The sequence below is a fragment of the Pelophylax lessonae genome, assembly GCF_965119305.1.
Source record: "Pelophylax lessonae genome assembly, chromosome: 8".
NCBI classification, from domain to species: domain Eukaryota; kingdom Metazoa; phylum Chordata; class Amphibia; order Anura; family Ranidae; genus Pelophylax; species Pelophylax lessonae.
This window is the reverse complement of record NC_138775.1, coordinates 85,157,531-85,180,977: the sequence shown is the minus strand read 5'-3', so window position 1 is coordinate 85,180,977 and position 23,447 is coordinate 85,157,531. Positions and strand designations below refer to the sequence as shown.

At 43.3% G+C, this 23,447-nt stretch overlaps 1 protein-coding gene across 1 annotated transcript in view; it reads left to right on the top strand.

Moving 5' to 3' along the window:
* Window positions 1-23,447, top strand: part of LOC309562159 (inter-alpha-trypsin inhibitor heavy chain H3-like) — a 234,519-nt gene that overhangs the window by 109,799 nt on the left and 101,273 nt on the right. The window contains exon 10 of the mRNA XM_082266284.1: window positions 19,131-19,256. Coding sequence (XP_082122410.1) covers window positions 19,131-19,256 — 126 coding nt within the window. The remainder of the gene's footprint in view (window positions 1-19,130; window positions 19,257-23,447) is intronic.

Genomic DNA, 23,447 nt, shown 5'->3' with positions numbered 1-23,447 from the left:
GTTGGAGGGCAGTCCTAGTATCCTCCATACCTCCCGCCATGCCACCACTGTATCTCTGATAACAATATTATTTTTAAGATGGGCCGGTAACGCCCTAATAGAGGAATGAAGGATGGCTGGCAGGGAGCACGGAGACACCAGTGCATCCTCAAGCTCAAAATTGGAATATCTTGATGCTCCTGGGAGTCAGTGAAGACCCTGTCTAAGTAGACATGCTAAGTTGTAAAGGCGGATATCAGGGAGACCCGCCCCACCCTCAAAGTTCGGGAGAGAGAGTTTTTGTAGAGCAATACAAGGTTTTTTCGAAGACCACAGAAAAATGTTCAATGCTTTATGTATTTTCTGCACATCAGTGTGCTTCAAGAGTAGAGGGAGTGTCTGCAGTGGATATAGCAGACGCGTAAAAGAAACCATCTTAAATAAGTGACATCTCCCAAAGAGTGAGAGAGGAAGGGCCGCCCAGGTCTCCAATTCAGAAACAATTTTAGAAATGAGCGGTGGGTAGTACAAGGATGATGGGTCCCTTCCTATGCATATACCTAGGTATGTTATAAATTGAGAGGCCATCGTAAAGGGCGATGACCTCCGCCAGTGAGCGGACAAGTGGGGATGTAAGTCCAGAACCTCACTTTTATCAAAGTTTATTTGAAAGCCCGAGCAGAGACGGAAGGCCGCAAACAATTCTTTGATAATAGGAAAATCAGAAAGAGGGTTAGAAGAAAAAATTAATATATCGTCCGCAAATAAAGTGGATCTAATAGGGATCCTGCTAACACCCTCTGGTGAATTAAGAATTCTAGATAAAGGTTCAAGAGCCAAATTAAAAAGAAGAGGGGAAAGGGGGCAGCCTTGGCGTGTCCCTTTCGTTAGAAAAATAGTGTCAGAGGTAAAATCCGGTGTAGAAAGTTTGGCAGTCCGTGATTTGTACATTTGTCGAAGAAACTGAAGAATAGGACCAGAAAAGCCGAATGTTTCCATGACTTTAAAAAGCCAGGTAAAACTGATGTTGTCAAAGGCCTTTTCAGCGTCTAACGATATAATGGCTGCGTCTATTTGGGAGTGTCTCTTAGAATGTTAGAGTGCAAGAAGAACCCTGCGAATATTAAGAGTCGCAGAGCGACCTGTGACAAATCCTGACTGGGCAGGTAGCAATAGGGGGGGAAGTAGGCTGGCGAGACGTGAGGCAACTATTTTTGAGAGGATCTTTGCGCCGACATTTATAAGGGATATCGGAAGGTATGATCTCGGCAGAAGAGGGTCTTTCCCTTTCTTAGAAATGAGTTTAATGTGAGCAAGTGATCCCGTAGGAAGATAGGGACCACCTGACCACATTGATTGAAAAACAGGAAGCAAGGTGGGCGAGATGAAAGCATTAGTAAGCTTGTAGAATTCGGCTGAATAGCCGTCTGGGCCTGGCGCTTTAGCTGATGGGAGGGCTTTGATGGTAAGTAGAATCTCTTCCAGTGTGATGCGAGAATTTAAAGTCTCTAAATCATCCGATGAGAGGGTAGGCAAACGTACTTTCGTTAATAGAGTCTGGGCAATATCATGGTCAATGGGGTCATTGGAATATAGAGCTGTGTAGTAGTCTACCAGTGTCTTGCTGATTTCCATCGGTGATATAGCGAGGGTACCATCCTTTGATTTAAGGGCCATTATACGTGTTGGGTGGCGGTTATCCGAGCATAATTTAGCCAGGAGTTTGCCAGCTTTGTTTCCGAATTTATGAAAGCGTAGAGAGTAAAATGACGATTTAAACGCTTCTTGTTGTGTGGCCCATAAATCAAAGGAATTTTTAGCCCTCTGCCAGATTTTTATTGTGGAAGGAGTACGATTTAATGTCAAATCCTCTTGAGCATGACGCAATTCACAACTGGCCCTTGAGAACTGTTGATGTGCATGTTTTTTATATTGGGAGGTGTAAGATATGATCTTGCCCCCTTAAGATGGCTTTACCTGCTTCCCAAGAGAGATTGGGATCAGAGGTGAGGTAAAAGGCATTATGTAAGGTATATTGCTCCCATGTAGATTGCATCATATGCAACAAGTCCTCATTGTCCTTTAGAAAGGATGGAAAACGCCATACAGGCGTAGATGTAGAAGATTCGATGAGGGCAAGAGATATCGCTATGGGACAGTGGTCCGAGATAACCATGTCATGGATAACTGGGTCTCGCAGTAAAGGGATGAGAGAGGATGACGCAAAAAAATAATTGATACGTGAAAAGGATTTATAGGGAGAAGAAAAAAAATTAAATTCACGGTCAATAGGATGCGTGATGCGCCATACATCTGTGAGGCAGGCTGAAGAAATATGTCGGGCTAACGGCGTAGGATCCAATATAGGTTGTCGTACAGTATGAGGGGGCATAGGGACAGTGGTTGTACGATCTTCAGATGGATGCATGATTGAATTAAAGTCCCCGCCTACTAAATGTAAAGTATCAGATACCTGAAGTATCCAGGAAGTCATATCTTGAAAGAAGTGCAAATTTGGAGAATTAGGTGCATAGATATTGGTGACTGCCAAATCACCCGACGTTAAGGTAAGTTGGATAGTAAGTTTGCGACCCTCGGTGTCCGCTCGGATTTGTTTAAGATTAAACGGAAGATTTTTATGTATCAAGATAGCACCTCCAGCTTTAGGACCTACAGCAGGAGAGCCATAAACTGTACCTACCCACAATTTGCGTAGGCGATGAAAGTCGTCTGAGGAGAGATGGGTCTCCTGAAGGAGTACGAAATCTGTCCGCAGACGTTTAAGATGTCTAAGAACCTGCATACGCTTACTTGGGGACCGGAGACCCTTGACGTTAACCCAGTTTCTGATCCCTTAATAGAGCATGCAGCCATGCACAGGGTATTTTCAGGTACACCAAATCTCACTCAGTCTTCAGACAGTAATCGGGAAGATAGTGTCTTTTTTGTTGTTTTTTTATTTGTTTTCTAGAACTGGGTTATGGATTGGAAAAAGCTTTGGGATGCCCAGAACTAAACAACTCAAATGAGGACTCTATCTTAAAACAGTTAACTGAAGTAGAGCACAATCTTCTGTACAGACAGTAGCAATGGCTCAGCACAGGGGGGGCTTCTTCTAAGGGTGCAGCCCTGGTGGCAGGTCTAGAACAAACCCTCTAGCAAAAAGGGGTGTAAGGGCAACAGTCTCGTTCCTGAGAATTCTCTAAGGCCTATTCACTGTGATCGAGGCAATCTGAAGGCCTTCTTTCAGCTTCAGTTGTCATAGGCATAAGTATCCCAGCAAAATCCCCTCTGGATGTTGCTTTGGGTGTTCCTGCCGCTTTAGGGGTGATCCTTCACCTCCTTGGTGAACTAGAATCATTAAGGACTTCTGAAAGTTTATTCTAAGCCTTGAAAGGTTTAACAGCATTTCCTAACTGGGTCACTGTCCAGTAGGCAAAGGACCCTGCTACTCTCTGCTCTCACCCTTATGGCACTCTCAGCCCCTTCGGGTCACTTTTCTTGACCAGGTATTGGCTGCGTTTATACACAGAGCCAACTCAGACCCTGCCCTCCCCTGTTCTCTATGTTTCCAGAAACAGAAGATAAATCATATACCTGGTACATCATTGGGCTTCAAGTGGTTGTACTGGGGTGATGCCTTCACCTGCAGACATCATTCCAGTTCCATTTTTTAGAGCCGATGGCCGGTTCTCTTGTAATAGAAATCAGAGCTAACTAGCCACTCTATTGCTATTACAAGCAGTGGGAGGGGACACCCACATCCCCATTTCCATGGCTTGCTTGGGCTCTCCCATCCCACCGGGACTCCCTAGCGACCAGCCAGTGTGTCCCCTGGCTGGCTGGCAAGCCGAACAAAGGCAGGATTGGCTTTGATCAGCTGTTCGTTATAGTAACTCGGAAACAATGACAAGACATCACTTCCAGGTTACCCGGGTGTCAACGGCCATTTTTAAAACTGATCTTGGTGTTTAGAATGCTTTTAGGGACAGAGAAGGGATTTGGGGTCTTTTAGATCCCACATCACTCCATAAGGGGTACCTGTCACATCCCTTTTGCTGTCACAAAGGATATTTACATTCCTTGTGACAGAAATAAAAGTAATAAAAAAATAAAAAATAAATGAAAGCAACAGTGTAAAAAAAAATATATATATATATTTATTAAAAAAAAAAAGTAAAGTGCCCCTGTGCTAGTGTACGCCTTGGTCTCGCACGCTTGAAAACAGCGATAGTCCCACACTTGTGAGGGATCACAGCAAACGTCAGATCATGGGCAGTAATTATAGCACCAGACCTCCTCTGTAAATCAAAAGTAGTAACATTTAAAGGCTTTTAAAATTCCACCTATGGATAGTAAAATTTACGCTGTTTGACACCATTGCACAGGCATGAGCATCTTTAAAGCGTGACATGTATCTATTTGCTCGGTATAAAATGATCTTTTATATTTTGCAAAAATTGTGTTATGTATTGTTTTTTTTTACCAAAAATTGCATTTGAAAAACCAATGCACAAATGCCATGTGACATAAAAAATTGCAAAACCCACCAATTTATTCTCTAGGGCCTCTGCTTAAAAAAATATATGTTTGGGGGTTCTAAGTAATTTTGTAGCAAAAAAAAAAAACCTGATTAATACATGTAAACAAAAAGTGCCAGAAAAAGACTGGTCTTTAAGTGGTTAAAGTGGATTTAAAATGTAAACTTTAAAGTTTGGCAAGCTAGTGGGAATTTATTAGTCCAGTTTAATGTAACTATGGGTCAGTAAATAAATGTATCTTTAAAGCCTAAGTGTAGCCTAAAGAAAAAATATAAAATCAGCACAAGGGACATAACATACAGTCAATAGAATTTGCCCCTTGTGCTGATCTATTTTTGGTTAGGTAAAATCCTCCTCTGTCCATGCCTCCTCCAACACGATCTTCCTGATTGGCGGTGGTTAATAGAATGTTGGGAGGTGTCTCATCAAGAATGCCTGATTATGCCCATCCTTTCCACCCATTTAAAGAAGCCATGGATGAAATGTAATCTATAAATGGAGTAGGTGGCCCTTTTAATCAACCCTGCCCTGTTTTTCATCTATATATTGTTTTTTATTCATAGAAGCTGTAGTACAGCTTCTCTGAATTGAAGAGCTGGACAGAGAGGGCAGGTATTATCAAGCACTCGTGAGAGTCTGTGACAGCATCCACAGCTCTATTAATCGCTGACACAGGAGAGGATTGTGGTGGTCGGGGTTGGGGGTTTATGGACAGATAAGGATGTCACCCAACAGAAAAGGATTCAGCTCAAGTGACACATCATACTAATATTATGTCCCTTGTGCTGATTTTTTTTTTAATTTTTTTTTTATTTTGGCTGCAAATATGCTTTTACTCGTAATCCCTGATATAAAGAAGCAGAACACCTTTACACATGTAACAGTGCCTAGGTCATCTGTTCTTAACCTTTTTAACACAGAGACACCATACAAGCCTAACTCCATGCTTTTTGCCATTGGCTGGCCCAAACTATTGTTGTTACTAATGATTGGCTGAGGTGGAGAGGTGGATGGATGACATCAGCCAATCAGAAGAAACCTTGCTTTGTTGCAGATTCATCTCTTCCATTTCCAGAGACCAGCAGTATGCTGGTACATGTACTTCCATAACTTTAATTTGCAAGGTTCTGCTGTTACCTGTTATCCTGCAAGACGTGTTCCTAGTGCCAGGTCTCCTACTGATTTCCAAGAAATTTCCTAGGATCTTCCATGATTTCTAGTGGAGAAGATTCCTAGTGTACACCCAGTGATTCCTCTTGTCCCTGGCTTGCCGAGAAGATTCAAGTGACCCCTATACTCCTAGTGTTCTATGTTTTGAGAAAGTGTGGTCTCTGTCTCCAGTGTTTTCTGTGTCTTTCAGCCTCTCCCCAGTGACTCAGTGTGCTACTTCATGCTACTGATTTGCCCTTTGAGCATTACCGTGTCTTTGCTCCTCTATTTCCTTCAAGGACCTTTGCCAGCTTTTAGTCGTCTGGCCCCTCTATAATCCCCTGTGAATTACTGTCTTTTGTTCGTTAGTACCACCTGTGTCTGCAGTCTGCTTCAGTGTCTACCACTGTATTTCTTGTCTGTTTTCTGCTCTGTGTCCCTGTGCACCTCTTCCAACTCCAAGAGATTCCTCTTTGTCTCTGCATTGGTACTCACTCTCCGTTGTCCTGCATGTCTATATGGACCTGTCCCCAGTGTCTTTGTGTTTCTGTGCACACCTGCTAGCTTAGGCTGTACAGTATATCCTACTGTCCTGCGATCCATGCAATAAGCACTGCAAGGGATTCTTATCTGCTTATTAGCCCTTGCCCCCCTGTTGCTACATGTTCGATTGAGTTTGAGGACCACAACCTAGGGATCGCCTGCAGAGCAAACCATCTCCATCTTCAAGAGCTCTTGAGAAGTCCAGGCGGTTCCATAGACTCAACACCTCGGCCTTTCCAAGGGCCCTCTTCTTCATTGTACATGCTGGCAGGCTGGTAATTTCTTGTTAGTTCCAACGGGTATCCTTGTTGTCCTTGACTCCTTGTTTACCTCAACTGTATCATGTGTAACTATTTTCCCCCATGAGCCCTGCACACCTTGGCGTTCCTCCAACATATTGTTAATTGTTCCTGTAAATTCAGCATCTCACTGCTAGTAAGATACTCCCAGAGCCCTGCTCCCTTGTGCAGTAAGTGTGTAACGCTCATGCGTTTTTGTTAGTGGATGGATTTGCAGCTGCAGAATTGTCACACTCAGTAGTCGTGTAGAGATTCTGTTGAACAAACATATCCAACTCTCAGGACTTCATCACTGTGCACAGACTGTTTATGCAATATACATACACTCAATCTGATGTTAATGGAGGGATAGTATATATGAGAGTATATAGGTGAGAGACAGGCTATAGTACGGTGAGCACCTAGGAGTAGTATTAGGAGAGTGTTTAGGTGATGGTAGTAAGCAGATAGGTTCTAATGTCAAGTATAGTGCAGATGGTAGGGGACAGCAGATGGAGTATACAAGACAGAGTAACCTAGTGAAAGGATAGTTGATCGTAGTCCCAAGAGCTAACAGTCTATGCAGATGATAGGAAATAGCTTAGATAGAGATAGTCCTGGTATATGCAGTAGATGACAGTAGAAGTGCAGGTTAGTAAGGAATCCCCTGTGGGGTACTTATCACTAGATAGGTAGTAGTAACAAAGTTCAGTAGTGAGAGGTGATCCAGTAGCGAGATACGGATCGGCAGCGAGGTTCCGGTTCAGTTCAGGCAAAGGGAGTAGCCAGCAGCTCCAGCTTCGCAAGAGAAGGTGCGGTGAACATGCGGTTTGAACGAGCAATGAGTGAGAGAAAGCCGGCGATTGAAATAGCCGCTCATAGCGGCGCTCGGCGATGATGTCATTGCCCTTAAAGGTGTATGCGTCCCATTTGGATAGCAAGATGGGACGCAATATTAAGAGAGAAATGTGGAAATAAGGGTACCAGAGGTACCAGAACATTACAGTACCCCCCCCTTAAGGCCGGCTCCGAAAGGCCTCTAGAAATGTTTTTTCCGGGTATTTCGAGTGGAAATTGCGAATCAGTCTAGGGGCATGTATATCGGAGGTATCCAGCCAGGTGTCATCTTGGGGCCCATAGTTCTTCCATCGTACTAGATATTGGAGTCTTCTTCTATGTATACGGGAATCCAGAATCTCCTTTATCTCAAATTCTTCTCCACCTTCAACTTGTACAGGAGGTGATATGGTAGGCCTTATTCCTTGGTTGGGAACATGGGGCTTTAGTAGCGACACATGGAAGATGGGATGTATCTTGAGGTCTGTTGGTAATGTGAGTTGTACTGCAGCTTTTCCAATAAGCTTCTTTATTGGGAAAGGTCCCAAGAATAGAGGTCCAAGTTTTTTACTAGGGATCTTTAATCTCAGATTTTTTGTAGAAAGCCAGACAAGATCCCCAATGGCATATTGGGGAGAGGGTTTCCTACGGAGGTCGTAGTACCTCTTTTGTTGGCTATGAGCATGTGAGATGGTATTGTTGAGTAATCCCAGGGAATCCTTTATCTGGGCAAGATAATCAGATGCCACTGGATTACTTGATGGCAAAATACGTGGTGGAAGGAGTGTGGGATGAAACCCATAATTTAAGTAGAATGGACTTTATTTAGTAGTGCTGTGGGTCGCGTTGTTATAAGCGAATTCCGCCAGCGGGAGGAGATCCACCCAATCGTCCTGTAGATATGAAGTATAGCAACGTAGATATTGCTCAATGCACTGGTTAACTCTCTCTCTGTCTGTCCGTTGGTCTGAGGGTGGTAAGGAGAAGTAAGTTTACGCTCTATTCGTAGTATCTGACATAGAGCTAGCCAAAACTTTGAGATGAAATGTGAACCACGGTCAGACAGCAGTGTTTTTGGAATACCATGTAACTTAAAGACATGTTTCACAAGTAATTCCGCTGTTTGTTTGGATGAAGGTAGTCTTCGGATAGGAGTGAAATGTGCCATCTTGGTCAGATGGTCCACTGACACTAAGATGGTGTTGAATCCTTTGGAAGGTGGTAGTTCCACTATGAAGTCTAAGGATACCACTTCCCACGGAACCTGGGGTATTGGTAAACTACAAAGTAGACCCAATGGTTTCGTATTGTCAATTTTAGACCTTGCACAGATATCGCAAGATGAAACAAACTTTTTTACGGTTGTCTTCATGTCTGGCCACCAAAACTGCCTAGTAAGTAGATTGAAAGTTTTAGTCATACCCATATGTCCTGCCATAGGTACATCATGCGACAATTCCAAGATCTTGGTTCGCATAGTAGGGGGTATGTATAATTTATCCTTGTAGTAAAGGAAGCCTTCTGCGTCAGCATTTAGTTGTGATGGAGGTGAATCCAGTCCTATGCTGTGCAAAATCTCCTCCTTCAGGGAACGAACGACGCCGACAATACGTTCATGTGGTATTATAGGAACTGAGGGAACCTCGGTGCAATCATTCTCAGCTAATCGTGAAAGCGCATCCGCTTTTTTATTTTTGTCTGCAGGTGTGTAGGTTACTAAAAAATTAAATCTCAAAAAGAATAACGACCACCGTACCTGCCGGTGGGAAAGAGTTCTATTAGTCCGAAGGTATTGAAGGTTTTTGTGATCAGTATATATAAGGATTGGCAATTGAATACCCTCAAGTAGATGTCGCCAATTTTCTAGTGCCAGTTTTATGGCTAGCAACTTTTTCTCACCTACTGGATAATTCACCTCGGGGCTGCTTAATGACTTTGAGAAGAAAGCAACTGGGTGAAGAGGTGAGATGTTTGTTGGTCGTTGTGAGAGAACTGCTCCTACTGCCATATTTGACGCATCTACCTCCAAGATGTATTGAAGGAATGGGTCTGGATTGCGTAGTATGGGAGCAGAAGTAAAGCTTGATTTCAACAGACAGAAAGCTCCATTTGCTTCTTCTGACCATTTGAAAGATTTTTTTGAGCTTGTGAGTTGTGTGAGAGGTTTCACAATCGCAGAGAAGTTCTTAATGAACTTCCTATAGTAGTTAGAGAATCCGAGGAACCTTTGTAATGCTTTGCGAGTGGTTGGCACAGGCCAATCCAGAATGCAGGATATTTTGCTCATGTCCATTTTGATTCCATTTTTAGATATAATGTATCCTAAGAATAGTACTTCCTCTTTATGGAATAAACATTTTTTTGATTTAACATATAAGTTATGTGCAAGTAGTCTTGACAACACAAGTCTTACATGTTTTATGTGCTCAGATAAGGAATGAGAATAAATAAGTATATCGTCCAAATATACTACAACACAAACATCAAGCAAGTCTCTGAATATCTCATTTATAAAACGTTGGAAGGCTGCGGGAGCATTACACAACCCAAATGGCATCACGAGGTACTCAAACAGTCCGTATCTGGTTCTGAATGCTGTCTTCCATTCATCCCCGTCACGGATTCGAATTAAATTGTATGCCCCTTTTAAGTCCAATTTTGAAAAGTAGGAAGCTCCGCGCACCTGTTCGATAAGTTCAGGAATAAGAGGTAAAGGATAACGATCCTTTATTGTAATGGTATTTAATTGTCTGAAATCAATGATAGGCCTAAGACTAGAATCCTTATTGCGGACAAAGAAGAGTCCAGCAGCAGTGGAGGAAGTAGAAGGTCGGATGAATCCTTTTGCCAAGTTTTCATCCAGATATTCCTTGAGATGAGAGAGTTCATCTTGTGAAAGAGGATAGACGTGACCGAAAGGCAACTTACTATTAGGGAGTAGATCGATACAACAATCATAGTCCCTATGGGGAGGCAACACTTGAGCGTTTTTCTCAAGGAAAACCTCCGATAAATCCTGATAACATTTTGGTATAATGTCATCCGACACCACAGATAGGATCCTACCATATGGGGGGAGATTACACGTAGTTTCGCAATAGTGAGAAGAGAAGGCTAGCGTTCTTGTCTTCCAATCGATGATTGGTTGATGTATGTGTAACCAAGGAAGTCCCAAAATAATGGGAAAATGTGGTGAGGTTAATACATCAAAGGTGGTGGTCTCCACATGAGACTTGTCAGCAGTTACAAGGAGTGCCTGTGTCTGATTGGTGATGGGACCGGAGGATAAAGGGGTACCGTTAATAAAACTAACAGAGACCGGTTTGGGTTTTGGAACAGTAGGTATTTTATTTAAGGAGACAAAACAAGTATCAATGTAGTTTCCACAAGATCCAGTGTCGATCATAGCCTTGGTGGTGATCCTAGTTTGGTCCCACTGCAATGTCAATTGAACAAAAAGATAAGGATTAGAAAAGGAAGTTGTTAGTCCCCCTAGCAAGACATTTAAACACTCACCCTCTTTTTTGCGGACAAGGGGACAGCCGCTTATCAAATGATCCGAGGATGCGCAGTATATGCAGAGATGTTCGGTTTTCCTCCTGGCACGTTCAGATAGGGTCAAAGGTGGGTGTATCATTCCTACCTCCATAGGAGTAGGGTCAGCAGGCGACATCCGAGAAGGACTGGAAAATGGTAAGCCCATCTTCTCAGCCGTTCTTTCTCGCAGTCGTCTGTCAATATTGATACTGGTCTGTATCAGGCCATCCAAAGTGCCAGGTAAATCCGCTCGGGCGAGCTCGTCTTTAACGGCCTCTGATAGGCCGAGTCTGAACTGCGTTCGCAAAGATGTGTCGTTCCACCCTGAATCAGGGGACCATCTTTTGAAATTTGCCACGAAATCTTCAACAGGTCTCCTTCCTTGTTTTAAAGCCCTCAATTGGGTATCAGCAGTACTCTGCCTATTGGGGTCTTCATATAAACTAGCGAGTTGCGCTAGGAATAAAGGATAGGAGTTAAGGAGTGGGTCGTCTTTTTCAAAGAGAGCGTCTGCCCAGGCCCGGGGTTCACCCGTCAGATAGGAGATAATGGTACAGACTTTAATTTGGTCAGTGGTGTAGGTCAGAGGTTTTAACAAGAAAAGCAATCGACATGCGTTCCTAAATTCACGAAATTTACTCCGATCACCAGTAAACACTAGAGGAGGGTTTATCTTAGGCTCACGGGGCTGAGCAACAGAAAGCTGCGTGAGACGGCCAACCTGCTGTCTTAAAGCCTGATTTTCGTTTTTTACCTCTGTGAGAGCAAGGATCAATGCATCTACTTGCTGTTTTAATTGTAGTACCTGAGTGGGTAATTCTGCTGAATCCATAATTTTTTTTAAGGCTCGTTCAATCTGTAACGCTCATGCGTTTTTGTTAGTGGATGGATTTGCAGCTGCAGAATTGTCACACTCAGTAGTCGTGTAGAGATTCTGTTGAACAAACATATCCAACTCTCAGGACTTCATCACTGTGCACAGACTGTTTATGCAATATACATACAGTCAATCTGATGTTAATGGAGGGATAGTATATATGAGAGTATATAGGTGAGAGACAGGCTATAGTACGGTGAGCACCTAGGAGTAGTATTAGGAGAGTGTTTAGGTGATGGTAGTAAGCAGATAGGTTCTAATGTCAAGTATAGTGCAGATGGTAGGGGACAGCAGATGGAGTATACAAGACAGAGTAACCTAGTGCAAGGATAGTTGATCGTAGTCCCAAGAGCTAACAGTCTATGCAGATGATAGGAAATAGCTTAGATAGAGATAGTCCTGGTATATGCAGTAGATGACAGTAGAAGTGCAGGTTAGTAAGAAATCCCCTGTGGGGTACTTATCACTAGATAGGTAGTAGTAACAAAGTTCAGTAGTGAGAGGTGATCCAGTAGCGAGATACGGATCGGCAGCGAGGTTTCCGGTTCAGTTCAGGCAAAGGGAATAGCCAGCAGCTCCAGCTTCGCAAGAGAAGGTGCGGTGAACATGCGGTTTGAACGAGCAATGAGTGAGAGAAAGCCGGCGATTGAAATAGCCGCTCATAGCGGCGCTCTGCGATGATGTCATTGCCCTTAAAGGTGTATGCGTCCCATTTGGATAGCAAGATGGGACGCAATATTAAGAGAGAAATGTGGAAATAAGGGTACCAGAGGTACCAGAACATTACAAAGTGTTTCTTATTAGTATTATGTATCGCGCATGCCTGTAAGACCAGTGCTCCAGCTTGGCCCAAAAAAACAATTTAAAGAGACAGAAAACATGAAATGTGGCTTTAAATTAGCTTTCAGGTGTTAGGGAACCTGTGCTTACAGTATATACACTGCTCAAAAAAAATTAAAGGAACACTTTTTAATCAGAGTTTAGCATCAAGTCAATTAAACTCCTTGGATATTGATCTGGTCAGTTAAGTAGCATAGGGGGTTGTTAATCAGTTTCATCTGCTTTGGTGTTAATGAAATTAACAACAGGTGCACTAGATGGGCAAGAAAAAAAATAACCTCCAAAACAGGAATGGTTTTACAGGTAGAGGCCACTGACATCTTCTACTCATCTTTTCTGACCGTTTTTCACTGGTTTTGCATTTGGTTAGGGTCAGTGTCACTACTGCTAGCATGAGGCGATACCTGCACCCCATACAGGTTGGACAGGCAGTCCAACTCCTCCTGGATGGCACATCAATATGTGCCATTGCCAGAAAGTTTGCTGTGCACAGTCTCAAGAGCATGTAGGAGATTCCAGGAGACAGGCAGTTACTCTAGGAGAGCTGGACAGGGCCCTAGAAGGTCCCTAACCCATCAACAGGACTGGTATCTGCTCATTTGTGGATTTAAGGAACAGAATGAACACTGCCAGAGCCCAACAAAATGACAGGCCGCTGGTGTGAATGTCTCTGACCAAACACTCAAAAACAGACTTTATGAGGGTGGCCCATCCTCTAGTGGGCTCTGTGCTCACTGCCTGGCACCATGGAGCTCAATTTGCATTTGCCATTGAACACCAGAAATGGCAGGTCCGCCACTGGCACCCTGTGCTTTTCACAGATGAGAGCAGGTTTAGCCTGAGCATATGTGACAGATGTGAAAGGGACTGGAGAAGCCGTGGAGAATGTTATGCTGCCTGTAACATCATTCAGCATGACCGGTTTGGTGGTGGGTCAGTGATGGTCTGGAGAAGCATATCCATGGAGGGACGCACAGACCTCTACAGTCCAGAAAATGACACCCTGACTGCCATTGGGTATCGGAATGAAATCCTTGGACCCATTGTCAGGCCCTACGCTGGTGAAGTGGGTGCTGGGTTCCTCCTGGTGCATGGCAATGCCCAACCTCATGTGATGAGAGTATGCAGCCAGTTTCTGGAGCATGAAGGAATTTATACCATTGAATGGCCCCAGGTCTCGTCTGGCCTAAATCCACATCTGGAACATTGTTTCGGTCCATCTGACGCTGCCAGGTTGCACCTCAGTCTGTTCAGGAGCTCGGTGATGTCCTGGTCCAGATCTGGGAGGAAGTACCCCAGGACACTGTCTGTCGTCTCATTGGGAGCATGCCCAAACGTTGTCAGGCATGCATACAAGTACGTGGGGGGCCATACAAACTACTGAGTACCATTTTGAGTTGCTGCAGTAAAATTTCAGCAAAATGGATTAGCCTGCTGCATAATTTTTTCACTTTGATTTTTGGGGTGTCTTTGAATTTAGCCCTGTGTAGGCAGATAATTTTAATTTCCATCAAACGATGTGGAATCCTTTCATTCCTTCCTTGACCAGAGTAAATCAGAAAAAAAAATCACCACAGATAATGGGCAAATAATGGAATCAGAAGGAATAGGAGACAGTTTTCTTTACTGTCCCATTTCCCACCTGAAAGATACCTCTATGTGTCCTCTATGTCCCTGCTCTTGAAACAAATGTTTTGTCAGTGAAGAAGCTCAGAAAACAGGGCAATGTAGTGCCCTTCCAAGATGGCAGTTGCGTCATCACAAAAGGGGATATCTTACTTGCAAAGGCTAAAAGTATGCATGAACTGTATTAGCTGAACTGCAATGAGGTGGTTTTTACTGCCAAGGAGGAAAACAAATTCGAATTGCATTCACACATGGCACAGACGACTTGGGCACAGAAGTCCTGACATAATAAAGAAATGAACTGAGAATGACTATGCAAGTGGAAAAAATGAGTGCATGTGATCAAACAATGAAATGCACCAGCTGTATAAAAGGAAACATGACAAGAAAAGCCTTTCCAAAGCAGAGTAACATCAGAGCTAAGAAACCTCCTTCCAATGGAAAAATTGGCTCAAGTAAGCAACAATTTGGCAAAATGCTCCCCCCATACTGTACCCTCCTGTTCCCCCATAAGTTTGTAAGTTATGTTGTGTTTGTGTCTGCTAATAATGATTTTTGTGTATTTTTACCGAAAATATTGTTTTGATTTTTTTTTAGGGGGCCCTGTCAGGTAGGCTGTACGGGGGCCCCATGATTTCTAACAGCAGCCCTGTTTAGAGACCTTGCGCTCATCCACCTTCCATTTAAGGATGCCCCACAGATGCTCAATAGGGCTTAGGTCTGGAGACATGCTTAATGGCCAGTACATCACCTTTATCCTCAGCTTCTTTAGCAAGGCAGTGTTCGTCTTGGAGGTGTGTTTGGGGTCGTTATCATTTTAGAATACCGCCCTGTGGCCCACTCTCCGAAGGGAGGGGATCATGCTCTGCTTCAGTATGTCACAGTACATGTTGGCATTCATGGTTCCCTCAATGAACTGTAGCTCCCCAGTGCGCGCAGCACTCATACAGCCCCAGACCATGCTTGACTGAAGGCAAGACACACTTGTCTTTATACTCCTCACCTGGTTGCTGCAACACACGCTTGACACCATCATAACCAAAAAGGTTTATCTTGGTCTCATCAGACCACATGACATGGTTCCATTAATCCAGGTCCTTTGTCTGCTTGTCTTCAGCAAACTATTTGTGGACTTTCTTGTGTATCATCTTTAGAAGAGGCTTCCTTCTGGAATGATAACCATGAAGACCAATTTTATGCAGTGTGCAGCCTATGGTCTATCCACTGACAGGTTGACCCCCCACCTCTTCAACCTCTGCAGCAATGCTGGCAGCACTCATATGTCTATTTCCCAAAGACAACCTCTGGATATGACGCTGAGCATGTGCACTCAACTTCTTTGGTTTACCATGGCGAAGCCTGTTCTAAGTGGAACCTGTCCTGTTAAATCACTGTATAGTCTTGGCCACCGTGCTGCAGCTCAGTTTCAGGGTCTTGGCAATCTTCTTATAGCCTCGGCCATCTTTATGTAGAGCAACAAGTCTTTTTTTTACATCCTCAGAGAGTTCTTTGCAATAAGGTGAATTTCCAGTAACCAGTATCAGAGAGAGTGAGAGCGATAACAGCAATTTTAACACACCTGCTCCCTATTCACACCTGAGACCTTGTAACACTAACGAGTCGCATGACATCGGGGAGGGAAAATTACTAATTGGGCCCAATTTAGGGGTGTACTCACTTTTGTTGCCAGCGGTTTAGACATTAATGGCTGTGTGTTGAGTTATTTTGAGAGGACAGCAAGTTTACACTGTTATACAAGATGCATACTCACTACTTTACATTGTAGCAAAGTGTCTTTTGTGAGATGCTGTATATGATTTGATCATCTTCTATGCTAAGAGAGACTGTGTTCTGAGCTTTTTGGTCTTTCTCTATCCACTCACCTGAAGGGTGTTTTGGCTTGACTTCATTTATACATTTCCACGTACCTTCTCTTATTTGCAGCATTTTCATCTTGAATTTCCAAGACTGGTAGTTCTGGTTTGTCAGATTTTTAAATGAAAGCTTTGTTGCAGCTGGATAACTGTCCGTTTTCTTTTATCTTTTTGCAGTCTTCATTCTGTTGCTGTATCTTGCACTGTTGCTGTAGCTGGGTCCCCATTGGTGCTTCTGGCTACTCCCCCATTACAAGTGCCCCCAATCAAGCCACTTGCTATGGGGGCATGGGTGCGTGCTTGCTCCTGAGCTCTGCTGTATATGTCCATAAGACTTATAGAACTGTGGCTTGGCCCAGCACCCTGCTCTATCCTCATTGACTGTGATTGAAAGCAGTGGAAGCCAATGACTCCTGCAGCCAATAAAGAGAGGGTGTCCAGGACAGCTAGGGCTCTGGTGTACATCGCTGGATCATGCTAAAGAGGCACCCGTGCGTGAAAGCTCTTGACCTAGGTTGTGTGCGTCAAAACACATACAACGCTGGTAAGTCTCACCCCCACTCCCTCATCACAGGAGTTTGACTGACAGCAGCTCCACTGTCCTCCTGTGAAAGCAGTAAGTAAAGGGAGTGGGGCTGGAGCCACAGACAGCACTAGAGCAATGACATAGATTTGAGTAATTGTTTAGGGACAGAGGGGTAGGACATACTGTTGTGTGGGGCATTTTTTACTTTAATGCAGGGAATATATTATGGTAAAAGCATTTATAGTTTAGAACTACTTTAAATTGAAATTGACTTTCCCTAAAATATTTCTAAATCGACAACAGTGCTGAAGTCAAGTGCAGGTACCTGTATCAATCTTTATATTGATCACTGCGTCCCTGTGGAGCAACCTTGAATCCTAGAGCCAGGTCATACATGGGATCCTAAAGAAGATCTATGGTCACAGCATACACTTTCATTTTAGAACATCAGCATTGTAATAGCACTATAATCAATGGTTATTGTTGACTATTTAATTGACGTGTCAGGACCTGGATCACCTGCTGGTGGCACTGTGGTTCCCAGAGCTGAAGAGCACAGTTGCAGTGGCCACCAGAAGCCAGCAGATCCCTGTAATTATGCTTCATCTGATGCTGGCTGCTGGGAAGGTATATAACGTCTCCCTTACTTTGCATCATTGCTTCAGCATTTTGCCTGTTAGCCATATACCCGCTTGCTAATTATCCAGATCCCTGCCTTATCCTGATCTTTGTATCTAGTACCCTGTATACACTGGTATCCTGTTACCCCTTTTCTGCTCCCCTTGTTCCCAGTCCCAGTCATGCCCTTAATTTGTATATACTGTAGTCTATACATATTTAGGTTGTTGGTTGGTTTTACTTGTTTATTTTTCACTTTTGCTTTGCTTATTATGGTCTGCTAGTGTTGGATTGGTGTTTTGTGTGTTAATAAACTTTATTTTAATATAATATAGTCTGATTCTAGTTTTCTGAGTACAGCTTACCTGAACTTGTCTTCCCTGCTGCCACTGGATACCTGCATTTGGTATCCCTTACAATAAGCTTACTCAAAAAATCTCAATTCATGTTGTGAATGCTTGCTGGCCATCACTTTCTACAACTTGCTGAATCCCCTGCATGCTTTACAGCTTCCCCTCTGTGGTTCCCTTTTTAGGACTACATATCCCATGATACCTTGCTGCATGCAAGCAGTGATTCCTGTACTGACTCCACCTCCTGAGACTTCTCTTAGCAACTCTGTAGTTCAGAAGATAGGCTCTGTAAAATGTGTGCCACAGTAGTGCCTACTCTCAGGGCATAGTGTATAAGTGTTACAGAATTTGAGAAAGTAAATGTGGCAATCTTCACAAAGTTTACATACCTCAAGACAGGGGAGGACTGGGCCAGGGGGCAGGGGGGCAATCGCCCCCTGGGCTGCTCTGATGCCCCATAAAAAGGCTGCACTGCTTCTGCCACAGACATGCCTAAAGGATTCCTGGTGAAGAGAAGTAAAAAGTCTCTACCACTGACCTACTGAGTGTGGGTTGAAGAGAAGGACAGTGCTCAGGCCTCCCCCCAGCATGGATGGTGTAAACTGTGTCTGGGCAGAGGCCAGTTCTATGCCCCACTGGAGACTCTCCTCCCCCAGCCAGCCCCAACCAAGCTGTCCCAGCTCCCCCCAACTGCCCCCTGCTGGCCAGGTCAGGAACCCGAATTTGGCCAGTGAGTAGAGAGTACCTGGAGCGGAGCTTCAGCCTGGAATGGGGATCAGGAGGAGGCCGGGAGGAGGGAGAGTGGGAGGGGGGCTGAGTCGCTGCACCATGGGCCTCTGGCTTGTACCTGCCCCCTGGGCTGAAAGGTGCCAGTCAGCCCCTGCCTCAAGATCATTCATATTATTGGAAGTAGGCAAGAAATGGAATGTGGAAATATATATGATTTTACGTTTTGACCATAGATTCGCTATAACTAATGCCAAATTTGAAATATGTCACAATGAAACCCTAGGTTATTAATAGGAACAACAGTGAAAGCTGGCTGCCCTGTTGTCTAAACGTATTCACTAAACAAAGGCCTTATGGTATGAAGTCTGAACCAATATCCTAAACTCATTAGCTTGTTACTGAACTATTTGCTGATCACTAACGGAGATTTTTAAATCATGATTATCTTCTGACCGACTTGTTCTTGTTTTGTATTCTAGAGTAATATTGTGTATTGTTGCTATGCTGCATTACATACACTTAATATAGTAGAAGTCTATAATTACCCAACATTGTCTGATCTCTGCAAAGAATGTGCATGGCAAGTCCAGTAGCAGTGTAGGCTCTCTCCATGCTGTGTCAGTGCCACTGTGCACCAAAAGCGCCATGGTTGAAGCACTGAGCTAGACCTTCCATATCCTCGTCATGTCAGAGAATCAGCCACTAATTTCTACAACTGGATTTTAGTAGAGTTGAACTTCAATGGTTCTAAGATTTCCAGCAGCTTATTTAATTTGTGAACTTGACATAAATCAAACATTTTTAACTTTTTTCATTTTTACAGCTACAAACATTAATGATCCAATGTTGAAGGCAGTTGAACTATTTAATAAAGGATATGAAATAAAACAGGTTCCAGAGAGACGTGCCTCCCTAATTATTCTGCTGACTGATGGGGAGGCTAATGCAGGTAAACTAAATATTTTAAAGGGTTTATTTTTTCTGGTTTTATGTTAATTTGTCAACATTTATATTTCAATATTTTTGTTGAAAATAGAAAGTACAATGGTAAAAAATGCAGAAATAAAAGTTTCACAGGTTGTCATAACAGCATTATGAGGTCTTCAATACAGCTATCAATAACAATGCAAATATTCTTTAGAGAAACAAACCATAGCATGGAAGTGTCCTCAGATAAGGACTCTGACACAGAAAACAGTTATGATCATTGGCAAAGGAGGCAGAAGTTATACATCTGGTGCACAAAGGGGCAAGAACACAGCAAACCTAAGCATCACATATATTATAGAAATGTATTAAAGTGGTAGTTCATACAGTGAAGGGGGAAAAGGGCGTAAAGGGTGGGAGATATAGGGGAAATCTAGTGTCCACTTGCCTGAGAGTATAAACAGTCAGAGCCACCTGAGGCCCTTAGGGCAACCTGAACCGAAGTAAAAAAATAAAACCAAGTATGAAAAACAAAGCAAGGAAAGAAAAGAAAAATTATAACCCAAGAAAGAAAAAGTGGGTTGCCAGGACCTTGTTAAGGAACCGACAAATATTGGATCCACGGGTCCCATGTTTTATCAGACTTCTTAGTATTATTATGAAGGATACAGGGAATTCTGTCATTGACCATAATTCAGTTACGCTCGTTATCCACATAATCAAGGGGAACCACTGTCTGCTTCCAATATTTTGCAATAGTAATTCTTGTTGCCAAGAACATATAGGTAATTCATTTCACAGATTTCTTGAGGACCTCCTCAGGGAGTTCTTAAAAGAGGTCCGACTTCGGGAATCTACGAATATTGACTCCCATCACCAAATAAAATAAATTGAACATCCAAAATCTGATCACTATAGGGCGTTGCAACCAGATATGATGCATGGTCCCCATTTGTCCGCACCTCCGGATACAGGCGGGTGATACAGTCGAGTGCATTTTTCTGGGTAGGGATCAAATACCACCTCAATAGTATTTTATAATTAGATTCTTTTAAGATTGTGTTAATAGAAATTTTAAACAGAGCATAAGCAACGTCTTGCCAGTTGGATAATTCAGTTGGATAATTCAAACATGAGATTTAGGTCCTGTTCCCACTGGATAATATAAGGGAGCTTGACATTTGGAGGGAGGGAAGCATATATCGTAGATACTCATCCTATCAAAAAACCCAGTGCCTGGCAAAATAATTTAAAGATCATGAGTGCAAGGGGTGTGTTTAACCAGTTAAGTTTAATCTCATAAAAGATATAATTTGATTATATAGAAATTAGGGATGCACCGAATATAGAGAAAATAGAGAAAATGGCACTTTCGGTGTTCGGCCGAATAAATCAAAAGGCCGAATAATTTTGAGCCGAACAATGTCTCACCTTCCTCATTGCGGCTCGCGGTCCTCTATTATGATCTATGTAAAAAATGTCCTCTGCAGTAAATAACCCTCTGATAATGTATGCAATGATCTTCTGTAGCTTCCGCCCTGACCGCTCACCTTCCTCATTGCGGCTCGCGGCTCCCTTCTCACACGCCGCCGGTGTCCTGTCCGGCCGCGAGTAGGGGGTGTGACGTCACGCGCGCGTCCCGCCCCCTGCTCCTGACTGGCGGCTCCTTCACACTAGGTCCACGCCCCGCCCCCCTGTTCGCGGCTTTTGGCTCTGGCTGCAGTTGAGGTATGTGATGTGGAGCTGAGCACATTTGGGGGAGAAGAATACGGTAGCTGGCAGCTGCACAAGCATTAATGTGCAGACTGCCATATGTTGTTGCCACTTGCCATGCTAATTATATTACAGTGCCCTATAAAGTGCCCCTTGACATAAAATGTGGCCATCAGCGTGCCCCTTATTTTATGCTAAGGGACATGCGGATGAGCATATTTTATGTTAAGGGGCACTCTGATGGGCATATTTCATTTTAAGGGGCACGCTAATGGGCATATTTTATGTTAAGAGCAATGCTGATTTAAATGTTTTGTTTTGCCCATCAGAGTGCCCCCTAACATAAAATGTGCCCATCAGCGTGCCCCCTAACATAAAATGTGCCCATCAGCGTGCCCCCTGAAATAAAATGTGCCCATCAGAGTGCCCCCTAACATAAAATGATCCCATCAGCGTGCCCCTTATTTTATGCTAAGGGACATGCTGATGAGCATATTTTATGTTAAGGGGCACTCTGATGAGCATATTTTATGTTAAGGGGCACTCTGATGGGCATATTTTATGTTAAGGGGCACGCTAATGGGCATATTTTATGTTAAGAGCAACGTTGATTTAAATGTTTTGTTTTGCCCATCAGAGTGCCCCCTAACATAAAATGTGCCCATCAGCGTGCCCCCTAACATAAAATGTGCCCATCAGCGTGCCCCCTAACATTAAATGTGCCCATCAGAGTGCCCCCTAACATAAAATGTGCCCATCAGCGTGCCCCTTATTTTATGCTAAGGGACATGCTGATGAGCATATTTTATGTTAAGGGGCACTCTGATGAGCATATTTTATGTTAAGGGGCACTCTGATGGGCATATTTTATGTTAAGGGGCACGCTAATGGGCATATTTTATGTTAAAAAATGCGAAACACCGCGTTCGGTATTCGGCCTTCGGCCTTCGGCCAAGCATTTCATTATTATTCGGCTTCGGCTTCGGCCAAGAATTTCATTTCGGTGCATCCCTAATAGAAATCTGCAATTTATCCTTACAATATTGTAGGGAGTACGGCTGGTCTCCATCAACATAATCCCCTATCCGTACAAGACCCTTGTTGAGCCACCATTGAAATGGTGCAGGTACCAGCCCTGGTTTAAACTCAGGGTTCCAAAAAAACAGGGGCTAATGGGGTATGCTGAGAAGACAAAGACTTGTGGTGCCTTGCCCTATCCCAGACAGCTAACGAATGAGATAAAGTGGGACATAAAACAGGAGGAGGTAGTCGGCTAGGAAGTCACATCAAAGATCCAATGGAGAAGGGAAAGCAGGAGAGAGCCTCGATAGACACCCAGAGAGGCTTGGGACCCTGTGCTACAGTATGAGAGAGTTGATCTATTTGGGTAGCCTGGAAATAGGCTTGTAAATTAGGAAAGCCAAGCCCAGCCCAGGGTTTCAAGACATACAGCGTACGTTTATTCATTCCTGGCCTCTTGTTGCTCCAAAAAAACATGGTAAATCTCTTTGGACTGTGCTTGGTAAAGTAATAAATTATCCTGGCTAAGAACGTCATTTTAATAGAGATGATTCTGCCAAACCAAGATAAAGAGTAATCTGCCCATGGACAAAAATCTTCTCGAAGTTGCTTAAAAAGTTGAAGATAATTTACTTGATAAAAGGTCTCAATAGAAGATGTTAACTGGATCCCTAAATATGGGAGAGAGTGTTGTTCCTTTTGAAAATGATGTGTCCCGAAGGTGCTGTATCGTTAAGGGAAGTAAAGAGACATTAAGAGCTGTTATTTTTTAGGAGTTCAGGTAGAGCGCGGAAATTTGGGAGAATTGACGTAGTAAGGTTAATAAATTAGGTAGGGTGACTTGAGGATTGGAAATATACATAAGGTCATCAAGTAGCAAACAGGGCAAATTTATGTTCCTGTTGTCCGCAGTGGATGCCATGGATGTCAGGGTGGGAGCGAATTGCAATAGCTAGTGGCTCTATTGCTAAAGCAAAAAGTAAAGGAGAAACTGGGCAACCCTGTCTCGTTCTACGCCGGATTGGAAACGGCGATCTACAGCAGGGATCTTCAAACTATGGCTCTCCAGTTGTTCAGGAACTACAATTCCCATCATGTCTGTGAATGTTAGAGTTTTACAATGCCTCAAGAGACGTGTAGTTCTGCAACAGCAGGAGAGCCGTAGTTTAGGGAAATAAATGTAGAGCCAAATCCAAAGGCCTCTAAAGTGGCAAATAAGAAGCCCCAAGTTAGTAATAATCAGAAGAGTGACACAACTCATACATAATGGTATAGTAAAAGTAAGAGTGTAAAAAAAAATAAAACATCTATACCAAGGTTCTGTAGACAACACTGAGGGAGAAAATGGAGTACAATTAAGTAGAATAGATCAACAACAGTACCTATGAGGTACAGGTGACATCAGACTCTATCCGTAATATTATTAGATTTGTTTGGGCAACTCCATTAGCTTATAGGCAAAGAATTATTCACCTCAGCT